Genomic DNA, 20,132 nt, shown 5'->3' with positions numbered 1-20,132 from the left:
TTCAATTTTATAGCTAACGTACTACTTTGTTTGCATCGTTTACGATGGTTCGTTAAAATCAAAATTGTAACATAAAAACTAACTCCACTCAAACAAATTAAAGAAAAACCCACATGGAAAAAAGGATAATATAGGCTATATGGATAAATTATAGGTTAGGTATCAATCTTCCTCACAGCGCATGCTGGTTTTGATAGGTTTTGATATTTTTTAGTGTACAACAAATGATGTTTTTAACGTACTCAACGGATTCAATGGTGGGTTTTGCAGAGGGAGAGGCGTCGGTGAGGATTTGAACGGCGGCAGTCAGCATAACGCCGCCGTTGGTGTCGGCGGTCTTGTCGTCTTTCTGTCGGGTGATGAGGAGGGGCGGCCTGGACACAGAGCCGTCGGGGAGAATTGAAAAGCCGGAAGGGAGAATGGTGAGGCTGCTGGAATCGCAGCCTGTCATCACCGACTGCATGCCGGTAACGTCTACTCCGGGGTAAACCACCATGGATTCCGACGAGTTTATGGTGTTGGATGATGAAAGTCCCACATCGACTAATTTAGGGAATGATCATGGGTTTATAAACGAGAAATACTAACTCCACTTGAATGAGGCCTTCTGGGGAAGCCCAAAGCAAAGCCACTAGAGCTTATACTCAAGGTGGACAATATCATACCATTGTGGAGAGTCGTGTTCGTCTAACATGGTATCAGAGTCATGCTCTAAACTTAGTCGTGCCAATAGATTGGTAAATCCTCAAATATCGAACAAAGAACTCCATTGGTGGGAGGTGTTGGATGATGGAAGATTTTAATTTAGAGAATGATCATCGATTTATAAGTGAGGAATACTAACTCCATTGGAATGAGACCTTTTGGGGAAGTCCAAAGCTTCCCCAAAGCAAAGCCATGAGAGCTTATACTCAAAGTGGACAATATCACACTATTGTAGAGAATCGTGTTCGTCTAGTGGAGCTGTCTTGGAGGATCCACATGCTGCTGTTGCTCACTTTTGATCCTATTGTCTGCAACTTTTAGCCTTTCCATTAGACATTCGGAAATGAAAAAAAAATCTAAAATTTTATGAACCAATCATTAGTTACTTGAATGGTAACTGAGTTGCCTCGATCTTGTCCTTTAGCTAAATTTGCAATCGACTTAGCTTCATCTCCACCAAACATAGCGTCCCACTAAAAAAAAAAAAAAAATGATCAAAGTGTTTATTGTTAGACGAACACGACTTTCCACAATGGTATATTGTCGACTTTGAGTATAACCTCTCTTGGCTTTGCTTTGGGCTTCTCCAAAAGGCCTCATAGAGAGTATTCTTTGATTATAAACCATGATAATTTCGTAAATTGGCCTGAGATTTTCATCCAACATTTTATATTATGTATACCTGGTACTCTCACGTTACAAAGTCTTTCAATAAATTTAATCCAAATGTGACTCAACAAATAAAAATGACACTCAAATTTAATCAAACTCAATTTATGTCAACTCAATATATGTCAATCATCCTAAATAACTGTTTGTATAGGCATAAAAATATTAATGTAATCAAAATGAAAAAATGAACGATGAGAGATGAACTAAATACAGAGTTATGAACTAATGAATGAGAGTTATGAACTGTTATGAACTAAATAAATAAGAGTTAGGTAGGTTATGAATTAAATAAATGAAAGCTATGAACCAAGGGTTATGAACTAAATAAATGAAAGTTGTGAACCAAATAAATGTTCATAGGTTTAGGGTTTGGGAGTGAGTCTCACAGTTAATGTAGTGGAAGATCATGGTTTATAAGTGGAGAATACTATCTCAATTGGTATGAGATCTTTTGGAAAGCACAAAGCAAAGTCATGACAGCTTACACTCAAAAGGGACAATATCATACCATTGTGTCAATTGGTATGAGGCTTTTTGGGAGAGCTCAAATCAAAGTCATGAGAGCTTATGTTCAAAGTGGACAATATCATACCATTATAGAAAGTTGTAATTCCTAATTGACAACTAACAACGGAACTAAAGTTGATGGGCAGTAGGACAATTGAGCTATGTTCATGTATACTCGAGTGTTTTACCTAATGTCGACGAGCTTGGTCTCGCAGGAAATGAAAGAGAAGGTGAGGACAAACAGGCAACCATAGAGAAGAAACTGCACACAAAATAGCTCCAATGGGTTCACCAAGGTCACTAAGATTCTTCCTGGAACAAACCCTAATGTCCATGTTTGATAACTTGAAGCTGCTATTGCTTGGGAGAAGCTTGAACTCATCCTCTGTGCCAACTTTAATGTGCTTTTTCTTCCCGCTAGTGTTTCAAACTTACAGTTTCAATAGTCGCTACGTCCACATATATATATATATATACATACACACGTATATATATATACATACATATATATATATATATATATATATTTTTTGGTATGACATAAGACTAATTTATAAATATATTTTTTTAATCATCCTAATTTTTATGAAATGTTATTACATTTATTAGAATATTTCAGGCTCATAGAATTCTAATTCTGATTTCGAAAAATTTCACGAAAATTGGTTTATTATCTTATAAATTTTTATTTTTTTTAACTCTACAATACATGAAATCTAAGTTTCCAAGAATTTTGTTACATATTTTTCTATTAAATGGTTGAAAAACATTACTCTCAAAATTCATATGCTATGATTGTTAGAAAATAAACCTGAAGTTTTTATTTAATTAATTTTCAATTTTTTGAATTTAAGAAATTAATGTTAACTAAGCAATAATGGCACTTACTAAAAAAATTATTTGGTGAGGCGGTTATATCGTAATAGTTTCTTAATAACGGTTGAATGTAGATTAAAAAATTTGTATGTTCGGAGTAACTACTAACGGTATATTCGAAGTTGGGCTAGAAGGAAGAAGAGGGCTAACCAGTTGAGTCTTTCATGGGGATGTTGGTTGCCATGAAGAAAGCAAGGCGTTCGCATTGGAGTTGGATAGTTGCCATCCAACGTTTTGCCCCAAAGCCACCGCCATTGTTGACTAAGCTTCTGAACAAGTTATGAACTTTGTTCTTTTGACATTCCAAATGGTTACCTGAAAAACCTTCCACTTTTATCGATCGATTAGAGATTTGAATCTTTCGATTCTAAGCAAAAATATACCTTACAATGACCATTAGGTTCATCCTTAATTATGCAACCAGAAGGACGTTTTCTATACTTCACCAACGATACGTCGATATTATTATCTTCAACATTTTCGATTGAAACATCGACAATTGCCCATCGTTCAGCACCGAGCTGCTTGCAATGCCGGATGAAATACATCTCTCTTGTGAACACTAATGGTGTAAGCATTTGTACCTCTGCAAACATCTGTAGTACACAATGAATGAGCCATTTTTAACTCATCTAGCTCTTATTTATAGGCCTCGTACTCAAAATTAAGGCTCACCAATTGCACTGCCCCATCCCAATTGGCAACCCCTCAATTACAAATAACATCGACCGTAGCTGCCTTCGAGATCATGTAAGGAAACATCTCCTTCCATTGATTCTACCAACAAACCATAAGTGAGAATTGAAGAAAGACATCTAAGGAACAAAAACACGACAAAAGTCCATGTTCGAAAGGATAAAATATATCACTGGTCTAATAAGGTCAAGCCCAATAATTGTACGAGTCCATATTTATTCTCGGAAAATGAATTAGTTATTTTAGGAATAGATGGTTAGTCTGTACTTAGATTTTTATGTCAAGAAGTATATCACTGGGTGCAGAGTGTCTAAAATGTCTTGTAATCTTTTTTCGATTGGTGTTAATAAAGAGTGGGAGTGTTTTTCACAAACAGTTGTGTTCAACACGAAATTTGTTTATTTACCTCGTCCGTGTTCGAAATGTCAAAATATCATCATTACTTCAATAGAGGCAGACCCAATAATGATACGAGCCCGTATTCATTTTAGTAGAATCAATCACTTATTTTAGGAATAAACATATTTAAATATTTTAAGAAAAATATTTAGATTGTCTAATCTCTGCTATAAATATCTAGGTTTTCATCATAGCACACAGTGTTTGTGCCACTGCCAGTTATTTCCATAAAGAGTTGTGTTGAACACGAAATTTGTTTATTTACCTCATCCATGAAGCTTTGAACCAACCTCGAGGGCTCCATGAAGACAAGGGCCGTCTCACGAAAGGCCTCGATGTGGGTTTTGAGCCAACGAAGGTTAGAATTATTGTTGAGATGGAAGGTTTTTAAGTACTCGTCGTAGTTTAATGTCTCTCTTCCGGTCTCGACGCTGCAGACCCAAAGAGGGTCGCCGGCGGCGGCCATTGTTTTGAGCTCTTCCAGAGCTTGATGAACCTTCTCCATGATCCTTGACTTTTCAAGCCCGAAAATTCCTGTGTAATAATCTAAGCAGCTTTGGTTCGTCTCTTGCTCGTTCTCCGATGAGTATGACGGAGACGCCGCTGCAGGTCGGTGTTTTTCCAGCGCCGCTCGTAGTTTCTCAATCTGTGAATTAGAACACTTTAAATCAGAGCAAGGGTTTAAGCTCGATCTATTTAAATGTTACCTCGACTTTGAGCTTAGCATTCTTAATGCGCAATTGCTCTGTGGTTGTCGATGCGACGTCGTCTCCACCGGCGTCGGTAGTGCCACAGTTTGGACAACCGAGTTTTCGCTTGGAAATTTCTCTCATTCCTTTATTTTCATCTCGAAGTTTCTCCATTTCGACTTTTAATAATGTGTTCTCGTGACGCTTTTGAATCGCCTGCATGCATAAACAAATAGAATGTTGAGGATTGTTAGGAGACGAGTCTCACATCGGCAAATTAAGGGGTTGATGATGTGTTTATAAATAAGGAATACATCTCCATTGATATGAGACGTTTTGGAGAAACTAAAAGTAAAGACATGAGAGCTTATGCTCAAAGTGGGCAATATCATACCATGCTAGGAATTTGTTTCTAACATGGTATCAGAGTTATGCCCTTAACTTAGTTATGTCAATAAAATTCTCAAATATCGAACAAAGAAATTGGAACCCTCGAAAGTGTAGTTAAAATTGACTCAATGTCGAACAATGGTGTATTTGTTTGAGGGCTCCAGAGAAAGAGTCGAGTCTCGATTAAGAGGAGGCTATTCAAGGGTTCTATAAGCCTCAGGGGAGGTTCTATGGTGTACTTTGTTCAACGAGAGAATGGTTGGAAGAGGAGTCTCCTATTGACTATTTAAAATATTGATCATAGGTTTACCAGCAACAAATACCTCTGTCTTTTGAGGAAATGAAAAGTAAGCTCACCCGAGCTTATGTTCATGATTCCTAACAAGATGGTTAGACTTACTTTGATTTGGTTCGACGATTTTGGAACCAAACTTGACCTGCCTCGACGAAAGCCCTAACCGCTTGCTAAGCTGCTGCCTTTGCTTCTCATCCGGAAACAGCCTAAAAAATGGAACCCATTATATCAAAAGATTCCAATGGCCAAAACACAAAAGTAGAGCAATGGGGATGGATGAATTACGCCTCCATTTCTCTGATCTGCTCGTTGGTATGCCGATGATACTTCTTCCTTCTCTTTCCATGACACCCATCATCATTCTCTTCATGCACTCTTCCACCGACGTAATCCTCATCCGATCTCGACCTCACCGGTCCCGAATTCTCACTACTAACCTCGGCCACCGCCGTCGTATCATCTCTCCCGTCATCCACCTCCTCCATCTCAACATCCCCTTTCTCCCCAGCCTCGAAAATTAAAAACAAACCCATCAGAGAGGCAGCTGGAAATTTTGATAGAAAACAAAAAAAAAATAGAATTACACATACAAGAGTAAGAGAAAGAGCCGGAGAGGAGAAGAAGTCTTTGGTGAAAGCGAGGCGATTATTATTGTCCGACATGTCGGCACCCATGGATGGTGAAGAAGGGGAGTGGGAGATTTTTAAGGAGTGGACTGTCGTTCTGAATTTTGATGGATTTTGAGAGAGAGAGAGACTGGTAGGGGTTGACTGTTAGCTATTGGATGGAAGACGACTCAACTAACTTCTAACTTGTTTCGATCAAAGATCCAACGGTATTTCGTAACGGTTCCTGTCTCAATCTACCTCCCAATTTTAATATAATAATATAATAATTGTGTAGTGAAAATTTTTAAAAACTTTTTTTTTTATTTTTTTTAAATAATGAAATGTATGGTTGCTAATCAATTAAATAATTTTCGATTTGGTGGTGTTTATACTTTTTTATAAAAAATAATGTGGATTAAATAAATTAAATAGTTAAATGATTAATTTTGAAAAAGTAATACAGATGTTCAGTAATGTTGAAATATGAAATAAAGGTAGAAACTTAAATTAATTATGCTTACACATTTTATTGTTGTTAATAATTAATTAAAAGTGATGAGGAATGATTGACTCAAATTAAATAAATAATAAATAATCTTAAGAACTGGCCGAGAGTCAAACCAAAAGGTCAACGCCGGATTTGAGCATAATTTATGTCTCTGTGTAATTAATGGGTTGCCTCCAACTTTCTCTAAAAATAGATTTTTTTTATTTATTTTAAGTTAAATTAAAAAATATAAATATATTTATTATTAATCTTTTTACATTTTATTTAAAAAAAGTTTTAAAAAGTTTTTACCATTAACCTATTGATTATCTTTTTTAGTATTACTTTTAAATTTTCATTAATATTTTTGAGACATGTATTAAAAATATTTTTTTAAAGAATATTTTATTAATTTAGTCTGAATCTTAACCTGTGTAGTTTTTAAATTTTAAGTTATTGTTTAATAAGTTTTCTTAAATTTAAATAATGTTTTATAAAATCCTGAAAAAATTTAAAATAGGTGTCTAAAAATGTATAAATCATTGAAACCTTCTTAAACTTTTAATTTTATGTCTAATCGGTCCTTTACATATTCAACATTTTTTTTTATCTTTTAATTTGCGCTTACTAAATATACGAATTTAAAAAAAAAAAAATGATACAAGTAGAGTATTCAATGGGCTAGGAAGTTGCAAACGGATTTCCGAACAACCCTTCAATCATTAAAAACATCAAAACATCAAAACAACTCAAGAAAAAGAAAATCGCTTGATCTTTCAAAAATATAAATACCAACGTAGATATTTGAAAGTATGTGTGGAATAAAATGAACAAAAGTCAAAAGTACGTTAGCAACCATGAACCTTCGTAGTATGGTCTATTTTGAGCATAAATTTTCATAGTTTTACTTTTGGTTTTTCCAAAAGATCTCGTACCAACAGAGATGTATTCCTAACTTATAAATCAATGATCATCCCCTCAATTAGTCTATGTAGTACTCCCTTCCAACTGTTAGATAAACACGATTCTCCAAAATGGTATGATATTGTCCACTTTGAGCATAAGCTCTCATAGTTTTGCTTTGAGCTTCCCCAATAGGCCTCACTCCAATGGAGAATGTATTCTTTGATTATAAATTCATGATCATTCTCTAAATTAACCTACGTGGAACACTTTCATCCAACACCAGCAATCCTCAGTAAAATATAGAACCAAATATTAATACGCTCAAATTCAAGCAAGGAACAATAAAGGGACAAAATGTGAGAAGGAAAGTTGGAGAAAATTGTGGAAAAAAGGGAAAGTAGCTTCACAAATACACATGAAAAAGATGAAAACTTGTCCTCAAAGGCAATAAAGACAAAGCAAATGGCATAAATGGACCATAAATGAGATTGAATATGGGTTATTCTTGCCATCTTTGACACACCCTTAGCTACAATAATCAAGAAAACCCGTTCTTTTTGTCATCGTGTACTTTTATTTATATTTATATCAATTTTTTGTCTTTCTACTTAGAAATGGATCAGATCAATAAGATCATTGATGGTACGATAGAGTCATCATAAATGAAAAAACTATGTATGGCTTGACTCGATTCAATGTACACAAAAATCACACTACTATTAAGAACTTAGACATACTTAGCTCACTCGAGGTTCCCTCCATTAAGAATAGAGAAGCCAGCCGATCAACCACTTCAACTAATTTCAAGATTTTGCCTTTCATATCACAATATCTTCATCTACATGACCCTAGGGATGAGACTCGAGATATTGATCTACACATACAACAAGCTCTCGCTCTTATTATCTTCATTACTACATTCTTGGTATCCTAAATGCTTCGCTAAATTCATCTTCTCTTACCCTAATAATATATTGATTTTTATTCTAAATGTGTTTTAATATATATTGCATCGATAAAATTTTACTATTTAAATTAGTGGCTTTCGTAGATGCCCAAGTTAATATCCTTACTACAACGACCCTACTTGCATTTTAAATTGATTGAAGATAAGATACTTTTAATACTTTAGACTCTCTAAGAAACTTTCAAACACTTTATTTTGAAATTAATTGGTATACGTACCATAAGATTGTTACTTTTAAAAGTTTATGGATGTTTTTGAAAATGTGATATTAACCGTTTCGTCGTCTTTTATAAAATTTAGAAATGTTTTTTTATTTTTATTTTTTTAAATAATATATTGTAAGTTATTTAAAAAACTTAATTGTATTGATGAATTTTTTTTAAAAAAATTAAATAAAGTATTAATGATTTAAAATTTTTAAAAAGTATTTTTAATTTTTATTTTAATTTGAAAATTTAACAATATTTTTAAAACCAAATGAAAAATTTTATAGGAAAAAATTAATTTTGATGGCGGGAATATTGACCTTTTTTATTTGACGTGTCATAATAGGATTGGGCAAGAAGATGCTTAATCTGAGCAGAAGAACAGATGAATAATGGGCCGCTCCGTTCCGACAAAGAAGCACAGGTGTTAGCCTGCGAGACGAGCTCTCTCAAGCTTCCCGACGATCACCACACGATTCATGAATCACTTCCTTCTTCCTCATCACCGCTTTGCTTCTTTTAGCAGTGAACCAAACCATACTCAAATCCCCGAAACCGACAACTCCATTGTGTTGCTTTGCATTGCATCTGCTTTTAACCTCCGCTGTACGCTACCGCTCACCTTTCCCGATTTCCAGTGCTCAAATTCCTTCGTCTTCGATCCGAAACCTCATCATTGTTGCTCAAACCGTTCTCACCTTCTTTTCAAGCATTTTTGTGTCGCACTCTGCTCTCTCGCTTTTTTCTTCTGCGATCTCAGAGGTACGCTTGCTTCTCATCTTTGGATCATTCGCATGTTATTGCTCATTTCCTCGACTGTTCGTTAAATTATGCGTACCGGTTTTATTTGTGTAGATAATTTATGTTTTAGGTAATTTGTTGTTGAAAATGATCGATTGTGTTTGCATTGATTGGATTGATTGTTACGAGATGTTGACATGGATGTCTTCCTGATCGTGCTTTATAATTAATCAGCGGTGCGTGTAGACATGTTTTAAGTTGCGGCGGAACAGATTAAGTTAAATTTCAATTATCTAATAGTTATGTTCATACTCTGTATTCACGTGGTTTTTGTCCTCTCTGCTGATTATGGCTGTCGTTTGGACATTTATGATCCTTTGGATCTTAAGATCGACATGGCGTCATCCTTATGAAACTCATGATCTCTTATCGTTTCTACTTTTGTTGGTTTGGTCTTTTTTTTCTTCTGCTGTATATTAATTTCCAGGGCCTATTGAGACCGGGTTCCTAATAGGCAGTTGTTCTACTCTGAATTTGAGGAGAGCTTGTTTATAATAATTAGAATTACGCCATGAGGGGGCGCCATGTTGTGGACATATCCTCGACGTACAAACGTGTAGCGTTAAAGGATCATGTAAATGCTTACGGTAAACAAGAGAGTCCAGGTGCGGTAGCAATGTCTCTGTCAAGATTCTCATGATTGCTTTGTTGTCTGGAATGATACTAACTGCTTGACTACTCGACATGTTTTAGTGCGATTAACTGGATACCCTTCATGGAAACGCTCCTTGCCGCATGTAATTGTAGCGACTCTTGCTTCATTTTTGTTTGGCTACCATCTTGGGTTTGTCCTCAATCATCACCACTCCATATATCATTTTTATTATTTTGTTATCCATTGTTTTTCAAATTGATTTAATCAATTAGTTGTTTATCTTTGATGATGCAGTGTAGTCAACGAAACCTTAGAGAGTATTTCCTTAGACCTTGCCTTTAGTGGGAGTACGTTGGCCGAAGGTACTTACAAAAACTTATATTTTAGGCTTTATTTGATAGCCATTCCTAAGAAAACATTTGAATTGAAAGCCAAAATAAAAAAACAAGAACAAGTTTTAAAAATTACTTTTTTTTTAGTTATCAAAACTTGACTTGGATTTTGAAAACATTCCTAAAAAGTAGACGACAAAACAAAGGAACTCATAGTGGAAGTCGTGTAAGCTTAATTTTTAAAAATCAAATGGTTACCAAACATGACCTTAGTCTTTTGTTTGTGTTTTTTAAAGGAAAAAAGTAATCAAATCTTTTCTTTAAGTGAAGGTCTCGTAGTAAGTACATGTTTAGGTGGTGCCTTTATTGGATCTCTATTCAGTGGCTGGATTGCAGATGGGGTAGGGCGTCGTCGAGCATTACAGCTTTGTGCATTACCCATGATAATTGGTGCATCCATGAGGTAAGCATTATGTGAATCATCTTCCTGAGTGATCCATTTCTAGTCAATAGACCCACGTTTGTTCTTGATATTTGGTAAATATTCAAATGCTGTTTGTTTACTGTATTGATTCTTGTACATTCTTTTTTAATTTTGCAATATGAATGCAGTGCAACCACAAAAAATCTCTGGGGAATGCTTCTTGGGAGGTTATTTGTTGGAACTGGGATGGGCCTTGGCCCAGCTGTTGCAGCACTTTATGTTTCTGAGGTACATAATATCTTGATAAATTTGTACAGTTTGCCATTCTCTGGAATTAAAATTAAGATCCCAACTTCAGTTTGAGTTGCTTTTAGTTCTTCCTTATTCATTTTGAGCAGGTGTCACCAGCTTATGTAAGAGGAACTTTTGGGAGTTTTACTCAGATTTCATCTTGTCTCGGTCTTCTGGGATCCCTATTTATGGGACTTCAAGCCAAGGGAATAGTGGGTTGGTAAGTAATGTCCAAGAAAATGTGTGGTTGAAGACTACATAAAAGTTGTCGCTTCATATCCATCAAGAGCAGGCAGTTCTCAATTTCTCTATGAACATCAACACATATCACAGTTTTTTTTACTAGAAGGTTTTCCCAGGTGGCGGGCTTGTTTTTGGGTATCGATCATTCCTGCTGCTTTACTTGCCCTTTTGATGGAGTTTTCTGCTGAAAGTCCTCACTGGCTTTTCAAGGTCATAATCGATATATAATTTCAATTGCCTCTTGGGAAGTTTATCTACTAATGTTTGAGAGTTCACTTTCTTCACGTGCTAGATTGTAAATTGGTTGAGTTCAAAGCAAGTTTAGGGCATTACAGGTCCTGTTTCTTTCCCCCAAACATGCACATATATAATTAATTTCACATAGATATATCGTGCCTAGCCGAAGTGATATATCTAGTATTTGAGTCATTTTCCCAGGAATTCTGACTCGGTTAACCTTTTCTTTTCTTTAATCTCTACTTCTTCCTTCTTGTTCATGTTGGTAAACCATCGTCTTTGATATCTTCGTGTCCTACTTCATTTCATTGTTAGTTGCTCTGTTTTTCCACTGGCATGGTTCAATCCGTCAACCAGTTCCATATGACACCACAAGATACAAAAGTTCCACCATTGACTGCCTTTATAATGATTATTCATCGTGCTTACAATTTCAGAATGACAGCATATTTTTCAAGGATAAATTCAAGTTATATCACCAAATTCAAATAATAATCTGTTTCTACAATTCTGCATTGGTCTCTCATGAGTTCTATTGGATGAGCAACAAATTGAAGATCAAGCCTCGCACACTCCTATGCTACTTTATATTGTTTCATCCCGCTTTTTCATGCACCCTTTCTTGTTTACATTTTGAAGTGATTTCTAACTTACTTTTCTGGGTTTGTTTCAGAGTGGAAGAACTTCTCAAGCTGAGGCTGAATTTGAGAAGCTTTTGGGAGAGGCACATGTTAAATATGCATATGCAGAATTGTCAAAGCCTGATGGAGGAGATGATACAGAAGCAGTAATGTTGTCAGATTTACTCCATGGCCGCCATTTCAAATGTAATGTACAATGTAATCACTGATCAGTTAATAGTTTATCACATACTCCTAACTCTTTATGAAACTTTTTTTTTTTCTCTAAATTATTACATTTACATGTCAAATTTTGCAGTGATTTTCATTGGTTCAACCCTTTTTGCTTTACAGCAGCTCTCTGGCATAAACACTGTTTTCTATTTCTCTTCTACTATCTTCAAAAGTTTTGGTGTACCTTCAGATCGCGCAAATATTTGTATAGGAGTAGCAAACTTTTTAGGTACGTTGGCTCTGATTGGATGATCTTCCAGTTCCGCTATGAGACTATGCTGGTATATGCCTTTTATTTTTTTTTCATCCTTCAGGGTCAATTGTTGCAATGATACTGATGGATAAACTTGGAAGAAGGGTGCTGCTTCTTGGGAGTTTTTCAGGCATGGTAACTATTCCAGTGCTTTTCCGGGAAAAAAAAAATCTCTTTGGTTTAGAAGAATGTCTTGGTAGAAACTGTGAGACTGAATTTCAAAACTAAATTATTATAGGATATTTTTCAAGTTCTATTACTTTTGTATTGTATATGGAATTTTCATTATAGAAAGTTCCTATAGGACCCTTTTTCAGGGATTATGGAATCAAAATAGATGTATGGCTATGCTCTTTATAGCACTATTTGGTCCTATCTAGTGTCGCAAACTACTCCTGTATAACTAAATTTCTTTTTGGTAAAGCTAAAAATCCAATACAAATTTCTTTTCGGTGAGCCCCTTGATTAGGTTGTACTTTCTACTTGCAATTGGTATTTTTTTGACAATGCGATGTTTTGTTCTAGGTAGTGTCAATGGGCCTCCAAGTGGTAGGAGCAAGCTCATTTCCATCCAGCACTGAAGCATTCTATCTGTCTGCTGGTGGCATGTTACTGTGAGTAATTAACATCCTAATACTGAAGTAAACTCGGAATGCTTAGCTAGACAAATGAATGTAGAATGTTCTATCAAGAAGATTTTTATCGTGTATGTTTTGACTAGGAGAAGATGAATTATGCAGGTTTGTTCTGACATTTTCTCTTGGTGCCGGTCCCGTTCCTAGTCTCCTCCTATCAGAAATATTTCCTGGTCAAATTCGAGCAAAAGCAATGGCATTTTGCATGTCGGTGCACTGGGTACTAAGTTTCTCAGCTCAACCTGATATGACTTTGTTAGGATGTTCCATCTCTTTATTTAACTGCTGTGCTGCTTTTGATCTTTGCTTCCATATTTGATTTTATTTTACAATCTTGGCAATGGAACAAAATTTAAAGGGGAAAACATCCGACCTCCATAAAACAAGCTAATGTATCGATAATAGAACTTCATTGGATGTTTTGTTCTGTTTTGGTTTGGCTTGTGGTTCCTTCGCTGTTTATTGTCTTCTCTTCTGTTTTCCCTTCTTATGCAACAAGAAAAGGTTATGGAAATTAAGGAAAAAAAAAACCTTGTAGATGCCTGACATTCTTGATGGTTGGGACATAAACAGGTGATAAACTTTTTTGTCGGTTTACTCTTCCTGCCATTACTGGAGCAAATAGGAGCCCAGATCCTGTACACAGTTTTCGGTGCATTTTGCTTGATATCAGTTATTTTTGTGAAGAGAAATGTAGTGGAAACGAAAGGAAAATCACTTCAGGAAATTGAAATGGCACTTCTTCCAGTAGAGTAGAGGTACTTGATACTTGGATCAAATCATCCTCTTCTTTGTTTCTTTCAGAAATATGATAAAAGACAATAGTTTCACAATCATTTGAACTCCTAATACTCCATCCTCAAGGTTTTCAGAATTTTTCTTTTAGAAACATTGTGCAATGTCCTGATATAGGTTTCCGTTGATCTTCCCATTATTCTTTCCAGGGAGAAAACAGATAATTTATCTTGCAAATATTGAGCACAAGCCCTTGTTCGAAGTGAGAGATTACAAGAGCATAGAACAACTTCGGAGTTTAAAGCTTCTAAACCTTTGCCCGGTTGCTTGCTAGAATGGTATCTATTCTCTTCAGGGCTGTCTTATATTTTGACCTCTATTCAGGTCATTGATTCTTCAAACATTTTCACTTTTTTTTGCTCTTTTCCTTGGTAATGAAAAGAAAGTTCAGCAAATGCCATGGATCGCAGTTGGAACTTCTCTATTCATTGATTATTATGCAATTTGACCTCTTTTCCTTGATATTGTGTGGTTGAATTGTAGCTTATTTTTTGTCATTACCTGTTGTGCTGTTGTTGAGCCATCATCGTCCCAGGGATGTAGCCCTCTTAATAATTTGGACAGGATTTTGATTGAGATGTTGCTCTTTTCCAGATTCGCTTAAATGTCGGTATTGTGTGCGCGAGATATGGAGAGGTGCATTATCTCAATCATTGAGGATAACTTATCATTTTAACTAAACAAACAAAATTGAGATTGAAATTTAGGTGATTCACCTGTTCTTTGCTTCTTCATCCTCTTGTTCATCAAAAACATACTCGAAATATATCAAAATGGTCAACTTTGATAATGATTTTATGTCTAATTTTATCATTTTCAGAAGTTTGGCTGGTTTACTAAGCCTGGTTTTATAACCATTTTTGTTGTTTAGGTTTTTCAAAATGAAGCAGTGGAATAAAAATGGAAAAAAATGGTTATAGGTGTCTACACATGCGGTACTTATATTGATAGAAAACAAAGAATAGGTTGATCTTTTTAATTGATTTTTTAATATTAAAGATTTCTATAACATGCATTCAATTGGTAAGTTTATAGCTTGTAGAAGTTAATACAATATAAAGTTTAGTACTTTTATAAACTTGAATTATACTCTAAAATCATGGACACCACTGGTGGATGTCAAAAAATTATAACCACATGGCAATATGCATCAACATGATAAAACACATTTTTTTTAAATAATAACGTTATTAATTCACAGCAAAGATAGAAACCAATCAATTGATATTAATTTGCCTGGCATGCAAGAACAAAGATGTGTTTTTTTATGGAAATATTAAGGTATTAAGAGACTTAACTATTAGAACATAACTCAAATAATGATTAGACCCGTTTCAAGATATATATTATCAATCTCTTTGTGGAAATGGAAAGACCAAAGAAATAAAAAAAGTACTCAATTTCAATCCAGACCATTTGAATTAAATAACACAGAAACTTTCCAGAGTAAATTTTTGCAGGGTGAAGAAAGAAGCATATTATTTTATCGTGCAACTTCTGCAGGGTAATTTAATCACAAACTAATCAGCGAGTACCTGAACACTACAGATGAAATTGGGAAGTAAAAAAGAATGAGCCCCCTACTAGGCCTACTACACAATACAAGATATGCCTTTCCAGGGAAGTTGATTCTCTGTAAGCATGTGATGATGCTTCAAGCAAAAAAAAAAAAAATGAAATGCAACATTGAAGCATTTTTCTTTTTCTATTAATATAACTGTACTTGTTATTGTATTTGCTCCCTTTGCCTGGGGGCACAATCACCGTTTTAGATTTGTAGTAGAAGTACCTTCCACATGCCGCTGCATGGCCACCACAGGCTCGCTACATCTGGAACATCTAAATGATTGAGCTGCCATACATCGCGTCCGAAGGCAATAGTAACAGTATCTGGCAGATAGAAAAAAAGAAACATAAATAGGAGTTGCTAATAATTTTCTCCATCTCATCCCTATGCTGATGAGACTGTGAGAATAAATGTATACAATTATACAGACATGAAATCCAGCTATCTTTGGAAATACATCTATGAGTGTTACTTGACTGTTAACATCAGGATTTCAAATCTTCTATTGTTCTTTTCAATTTCTGCTGGTGAACTTAAGAAGCTTGGACTGTCAAACATGCAGGAAATTCAAAAACATTGGAGAAAAATACTGATTGCGGATTAGACTTGTTTGTCATACTTCTACTAAATATATAATTGTACGATCATACTTGATTTGGACTTTTCTTTTAGGAAACTTTGCAATAGACATTGAGTTATTTAAATTTTGTTCATTTGGTTAGCATAGAACTAACTACATCAACCAACATTCTTATGTTTATAACATTTCAACCAACATTCTTATGTTTATAACATTTATTTCATTACCGAATTCAAGAAAAAACAAATTGAGTATTTGATTGAAAAGTAAAACATGTATGTCTGAACTTCTATTCCAGTATCCTACATTTTTTGGAATAAACACAGCTAATTTTTTTGTTTTGTTGTTCCTTTTTTTATAGGACGAATAGTGTTTTTTGGTTTAACAATACAATGATGTCAGAAAAATGCCTAACCTGTGTTGACAAGGCAAAGCCAGAAACGGAATTGTAGGATTTGCCAAGCAAATTGGACAAGCACTGTCATCCTCGGCTGAGCTTGAAGGCTTATCCTTAGAAAATGGACTAAGAAAGTTTCGTACAGTAGAAGAATTTAGAAGAGGAAGGAGCAATAGCAACATTTCCTGTTATCAGCAGAAAAAATTAAACGTTAAGGAGGACAAATGCTCCCTATTATGGACAATAACGTTATAAAAAAATTGAAACCCTTCTTCCCACATTCATGCATGCATGCATATACTAAACAATACTGAACCACTGAAAACCAAGTGAAAAACCTATATGAACTACTTGAAACTTGAAGTACATTTAAATTCTATCTAGATGAAAATTTTCATCAAAAATACAGTTCTTCCATGCTAGACTTGAAACAGGACACAATCAGAGAATATGTATCATGCTTGCATTGAAATAGAATGCCACTTCTAGAGAAAATGGAAGAGGGTAATGAGTTAATCATCATATGGTTAAGAACAATAACACATTACGAGAAAATATGTGTCTGAAATCAAGAAAGAAATGTGACAATTAGTTCTAAACTAGTAAAAAATCCAACGCTTCTGCAACAAACTAGAAGGAAGAGAAAAAGTTACCGAGAATTCATTCCACACTAACTGGCGATTCATATACTCAAAGCTTACAGCCCTGTTCATATTAGGACTCCCATAAACAAGCCTGGCTCTGAGAACCCTTTCCACAAGATTTCTATACCTGCACCACACCAAAAATAAGATGCTACAAAACAAGTTGACCAAGAAGGTAAATTACTCATGATAACCGACAACCACCACTTTTATATGAGTCCCACAACACAGATACTTAAACCATTTAAACCAATACAACTGAGTGACAAGCATATGAGAGAAGGATCATCGACACAAGTTTCAACAATATGACTGTAGAAGTAATTAAATTGTCTCAGCCAATGTCTAGATTGAGTGAAAAGTAAAGCAGTCAAATGTAACCGCAGAATGCTAATTCAGGCTTAAACAGAATAACGCAATGCTCCCGATTCATTGGCAGACACATTAATATAGAAACCCAACATGTCCTTTGACTGATAAATAAAATGAAGCATTCACTCTCTAGTCCCTACCGACAGAAACTTGTATATTATCGATGGAAAAATAATTTCATTTTCCTTTTTCCATCGTAAAACAAAACAGAAGAAATGAAGGGAAATCACTAAGCCCTGAATCTGATAAGTATGCTTTTTACTTGCACAATATATACATACATACAATATATATATATATATATATATATATATACATACATACAATATATATATATATATATATATATATATACATACATACAATATATATATATATATATATATATATATATATACATACATACAATATATATATATATATATATATATATATATATATATATATATATATATGTTTTTTTTTTTTTTTTTTAATTTATAAGAAATCATTTCAATGATAGTACGAGAACAGAATCCTTTGAAAACACCTTTTTAGCATGAATTATGCACAAATAATTCCTTCAAGCTGTTGGAGTGGAAGAGTCTATTGAGAAGGAAACATATCGAATGCTGAAAACCATACCTTCCTGTGTACAGAAATATGAGCAAGTTGCCAAAAGCAGCAGCTTTGTATATTCCTTCTATGCGCTGTATCAAAAGCCATGCTCGTCTAGCCAGTGACCTCTGAACAAAATACAGGGTTAACCTCAACAAACATCCAAAACTAGAAGGTTGTCCACGTGGTAGGGGTGGTGACTTTCTGAAAACCAGTACCTGCTCTGAATCTCCCCATCTACGGAAGGCAGAAAATGATTGTATACGAGTCCACATGTATTGACCGCCCACAGTGGCCACGCAATACCAAATCTTTTGAGCAACTGTGAGGCCAGGTCCTTCCAATCCAGTTCTAACTGTATTGCAGAAGAAGTCCAGAGCCATGAGTAAATCAAGTAGTTTAGGAAAAAATTTAATAATGTTTTCATGAATGGAACTAGTAATTGACAATCGTATTGCTCATTGCTATGAAGATTTAATCATATCAGTTCCATGGCTGCTTGAATTTTAATTCTAAGAACTTCATAATGAATTTATAATTATCTTACAATGTCAAGTTTGGATAAAACTGATTTCATTCCTACATCATCCTGACCATAACAATCGGTTAAAAAAGAATCATAGCAGGAGCTGTTTAGACCACCTTACCTTTTCCTGGAACCTCCAATGCACGTTCATCTCGGTACCGCAAATTCATGAGAGAAATTCCCGGTGTGGGCTTGTCTACCCAAATTGAAAACCGCCAAATAAGGAACTCCAAAAAAGCATCAAGCTCAGCTTCATATTGAAACAACATTCCTGGCTAATCCATCAAAGTAGAACAAAATACTGAATGACGCCTAGATAACTTCACTGGCCAAGTATTTACATTTCGAAGTCAGAATAAGGAGCAACAGATACCTTCATCAAAGCAAAGACCTTAACCAGCTGTTCTTTCAACATGGCCGACATTTCAATATCTAGCCGTGCCGCATCCACTTGATTAACTTTCGATATCGAAATTGGAATGGTCGACTACAGAATAGACAGGAAAAAAACATAGAGAGAATCATAAATTACTACAGATATACCAACCAATAACAAATTAAAACAAATGCAGTTCAAGGTGCACGTACAAGAAAATCTGACTTTCACATGACTTGATCAACGAAACAAACAATAAGCCAGAAGCTCAATTTACACGAATGGAACATTTCCAACCATATCATATAGATGATCATCGGTAAAGCTATTTATTACAAACAAACTCAAATATATACAAATAAAGAAATGAATACGAGACATACACCGTAGAGTCGAGGCAGCTATGAACAAATAAAACAGACATTTGTGAAGAAGGTTTAGGGCGAGAGAGAGAAAGAGAGGGATATGAAGGTACCAGATGAGAGTGGGAAAGAGATTTCCAGCGAGGATGTAGTCGCTGATAAGCACGACTCCACGCATCTTCAGGAGGTGGTGGAAGATTGAAGTTGCTGGTGGAAGGGGGCGAAGCAGTGGAGGAGGCCGCTGCTAGGGCTTCTAAGACCATGATAGATATCAGGGTTGCAGAGAGAAGCGGTGAAGAAGAAGAAGCTCCGTCGTGCTGGTAATGGCGGAAGAGGAACTGTAGAAGAAGAAGAAGAAGAAGAAGAAGAAAAGTGATTGACGAAGAGCGACGCCAAACGCGGAGCAACCGCTACCTCATCAATCAGCTCCGTTTGGGTCTGTGTGCCCTTTCTTTCTTTGGGCAACACAAATTGGATCCTCTGCCCAACCAAACACGGTCCAAAAAAATAATAATAAATAAATAAAATAAATATTATTATTTTTCTTTGATAAAAGATAAAATTATTTTAATTTGCCTGCACACATAAATACTAACATTATTTTAGTTAATTCTAAATTTTTAAATATTTTAAAATTCAGACCCTGACATGTCCATAGAAATTTAATATTTTTTTCTTGTTTGAAATTGTTCGAAGTCATTTTATATTAATATTAATGAAAATGATCGAAGTCATTTTATATAATATTAATGAAAATGTTTAATTAATTGTATATTTATAGTCCTCTATCTAATATCTTCTGAATCAAATGTACACTTATAGGGACAGAGGTCTCTTAGTATATTCAG

The 20,132-nt window shown here is 35.0% G+C and overlaps 2 protein-coding genes and 1 pseudogene across 15 annotated transcripts; 1 reads left to right on the top strand and 2 right to left on the bottom strand.

Moving 5' to 3' along the window:
- Positions 1-116: 116 nt before the first annotated feature.
- Positions 117-5,987, bottom strand: LOC111790000 (homeobox-leucine zipper protein GLABRA 2-like; annotated as a pseudogene). Its single transcript, XR_015420225.1, has 12 exons — positions 5,820-5,987; positions 5,515-5,738; positions 5,331-5,435; positions 4,563-4,760; positions 4,121-4,501; positions 3,436-3,537; positions 3,134-3,356; positions 2,910-3,075; positions 2,073-2,315; positions 1,092-1,178; positions 958-1,013; positions 117-512 (listed from the first exon to the last, which is right to left on the bottom strand). The product of XR_015420225.1 is annotated as a homeobox-leucine zipper protein GLABRA 2-like (transcript).
- A 2,789-nt stretch (positions 5,988-8,776) lies between these two features.
- LOC111790730 (putative plastidic glucose transporter 3) lies at positions 8,777-14,325 on the top strand. 13 transcript variants are annotated; one of them, XM_087122180.1, is made up of 15 exons: positions 8,892-9,165; positions 9,707-9,809; positions 9,898-9,988; positions 10,094-10,161; positions 10,462-10,594; positions 10,744-10,843; positions 10,954-11,066; positions 11,206-11,299; positions 12,000-12,153; positions 12,266-12,409; positions 12,495-12,568; positions 12,959-13,047; positions 13,174-13,288; positions 13,642-13,826; positions 14,013-14,325. In XM_087122180.1, exons 2-14 carry the CDS (start codon positions 9,716-9,718, stop codon positions 13,822-13,824), a joined length of 1,452 nt encoding a protein of 483 aa, XP_086978306.1. In that variant the 5' UTR covers positions 8,892-9,165; positions 9,707-9,715; the 3' UTR covers positions 13,825-13,826; positions 14,013-14,325. The 13 variants fall into 13 exon arrangements, with proteins under 13 accessions (XP_086978301.1, XP_086978303.1, XP_086978305.1 ...); XM_023671759.2 differs by having other exon boundaries at positions 10,930-11,066; positions 12,000-12,165; XM_023671762.2 differs by having other exon boundaries at positions 9,025-9,165; positions 9,632-9,809.
- A 1,000-nt stretch (positions 14,326-15,325) lies between these two features.
- LOC111790732 (peroxisome biogenesis protein 2) lies at positions 15,326-19,779 on the bottom strand. The gene is made up of 8 exons (XM_023671763.2): positions 19,398-19,779; positions 18,920-19,033; positions 18,668-18,821; positions 18,239-18,375; positions 18,048-18,148; positions 17,061-17,178; positions 16,426-16,592; positions 15,326-15,753 (listed from the first exon to the last, which is right to left on the bottom strand). The coding sequence occupies exons 1-8, from the start codon at positions 19,545-19,547 to the stop codon at positions 15,624-15,626; spliced, it is 1,071 nt and encodes a 356-aa protein (XP_023527531.1). The 5' UTR covers positions 19,548-19,779; the 3' UTR covers positions 15,326-15,623.
- Between the last annotated feature and the right edge of the window lie 353 nt (positions 19,780-20,132).

The sequence above is a fragment of the Cucurbita pepo genome, chromosome 3 (assembly GCF_057944985.1).
Source record: "Cucurbita pepo subsp. pepo isolate OVF chromosome 3, ASM5794498v1, whole genome shotgun sequence".
NCBI classification, from domain to species: Eukaryota; Viridiplantae; Streptophyta; class Magnoliopsida; order Cucurbitales; family Cucurbitaceae; genus Cucurbita; species Cucurbita pepo.
Note: the sequence above shows the minus strand (reverse complement) of the source record. Positions and strands in the feature narration are given on the sequence as shown.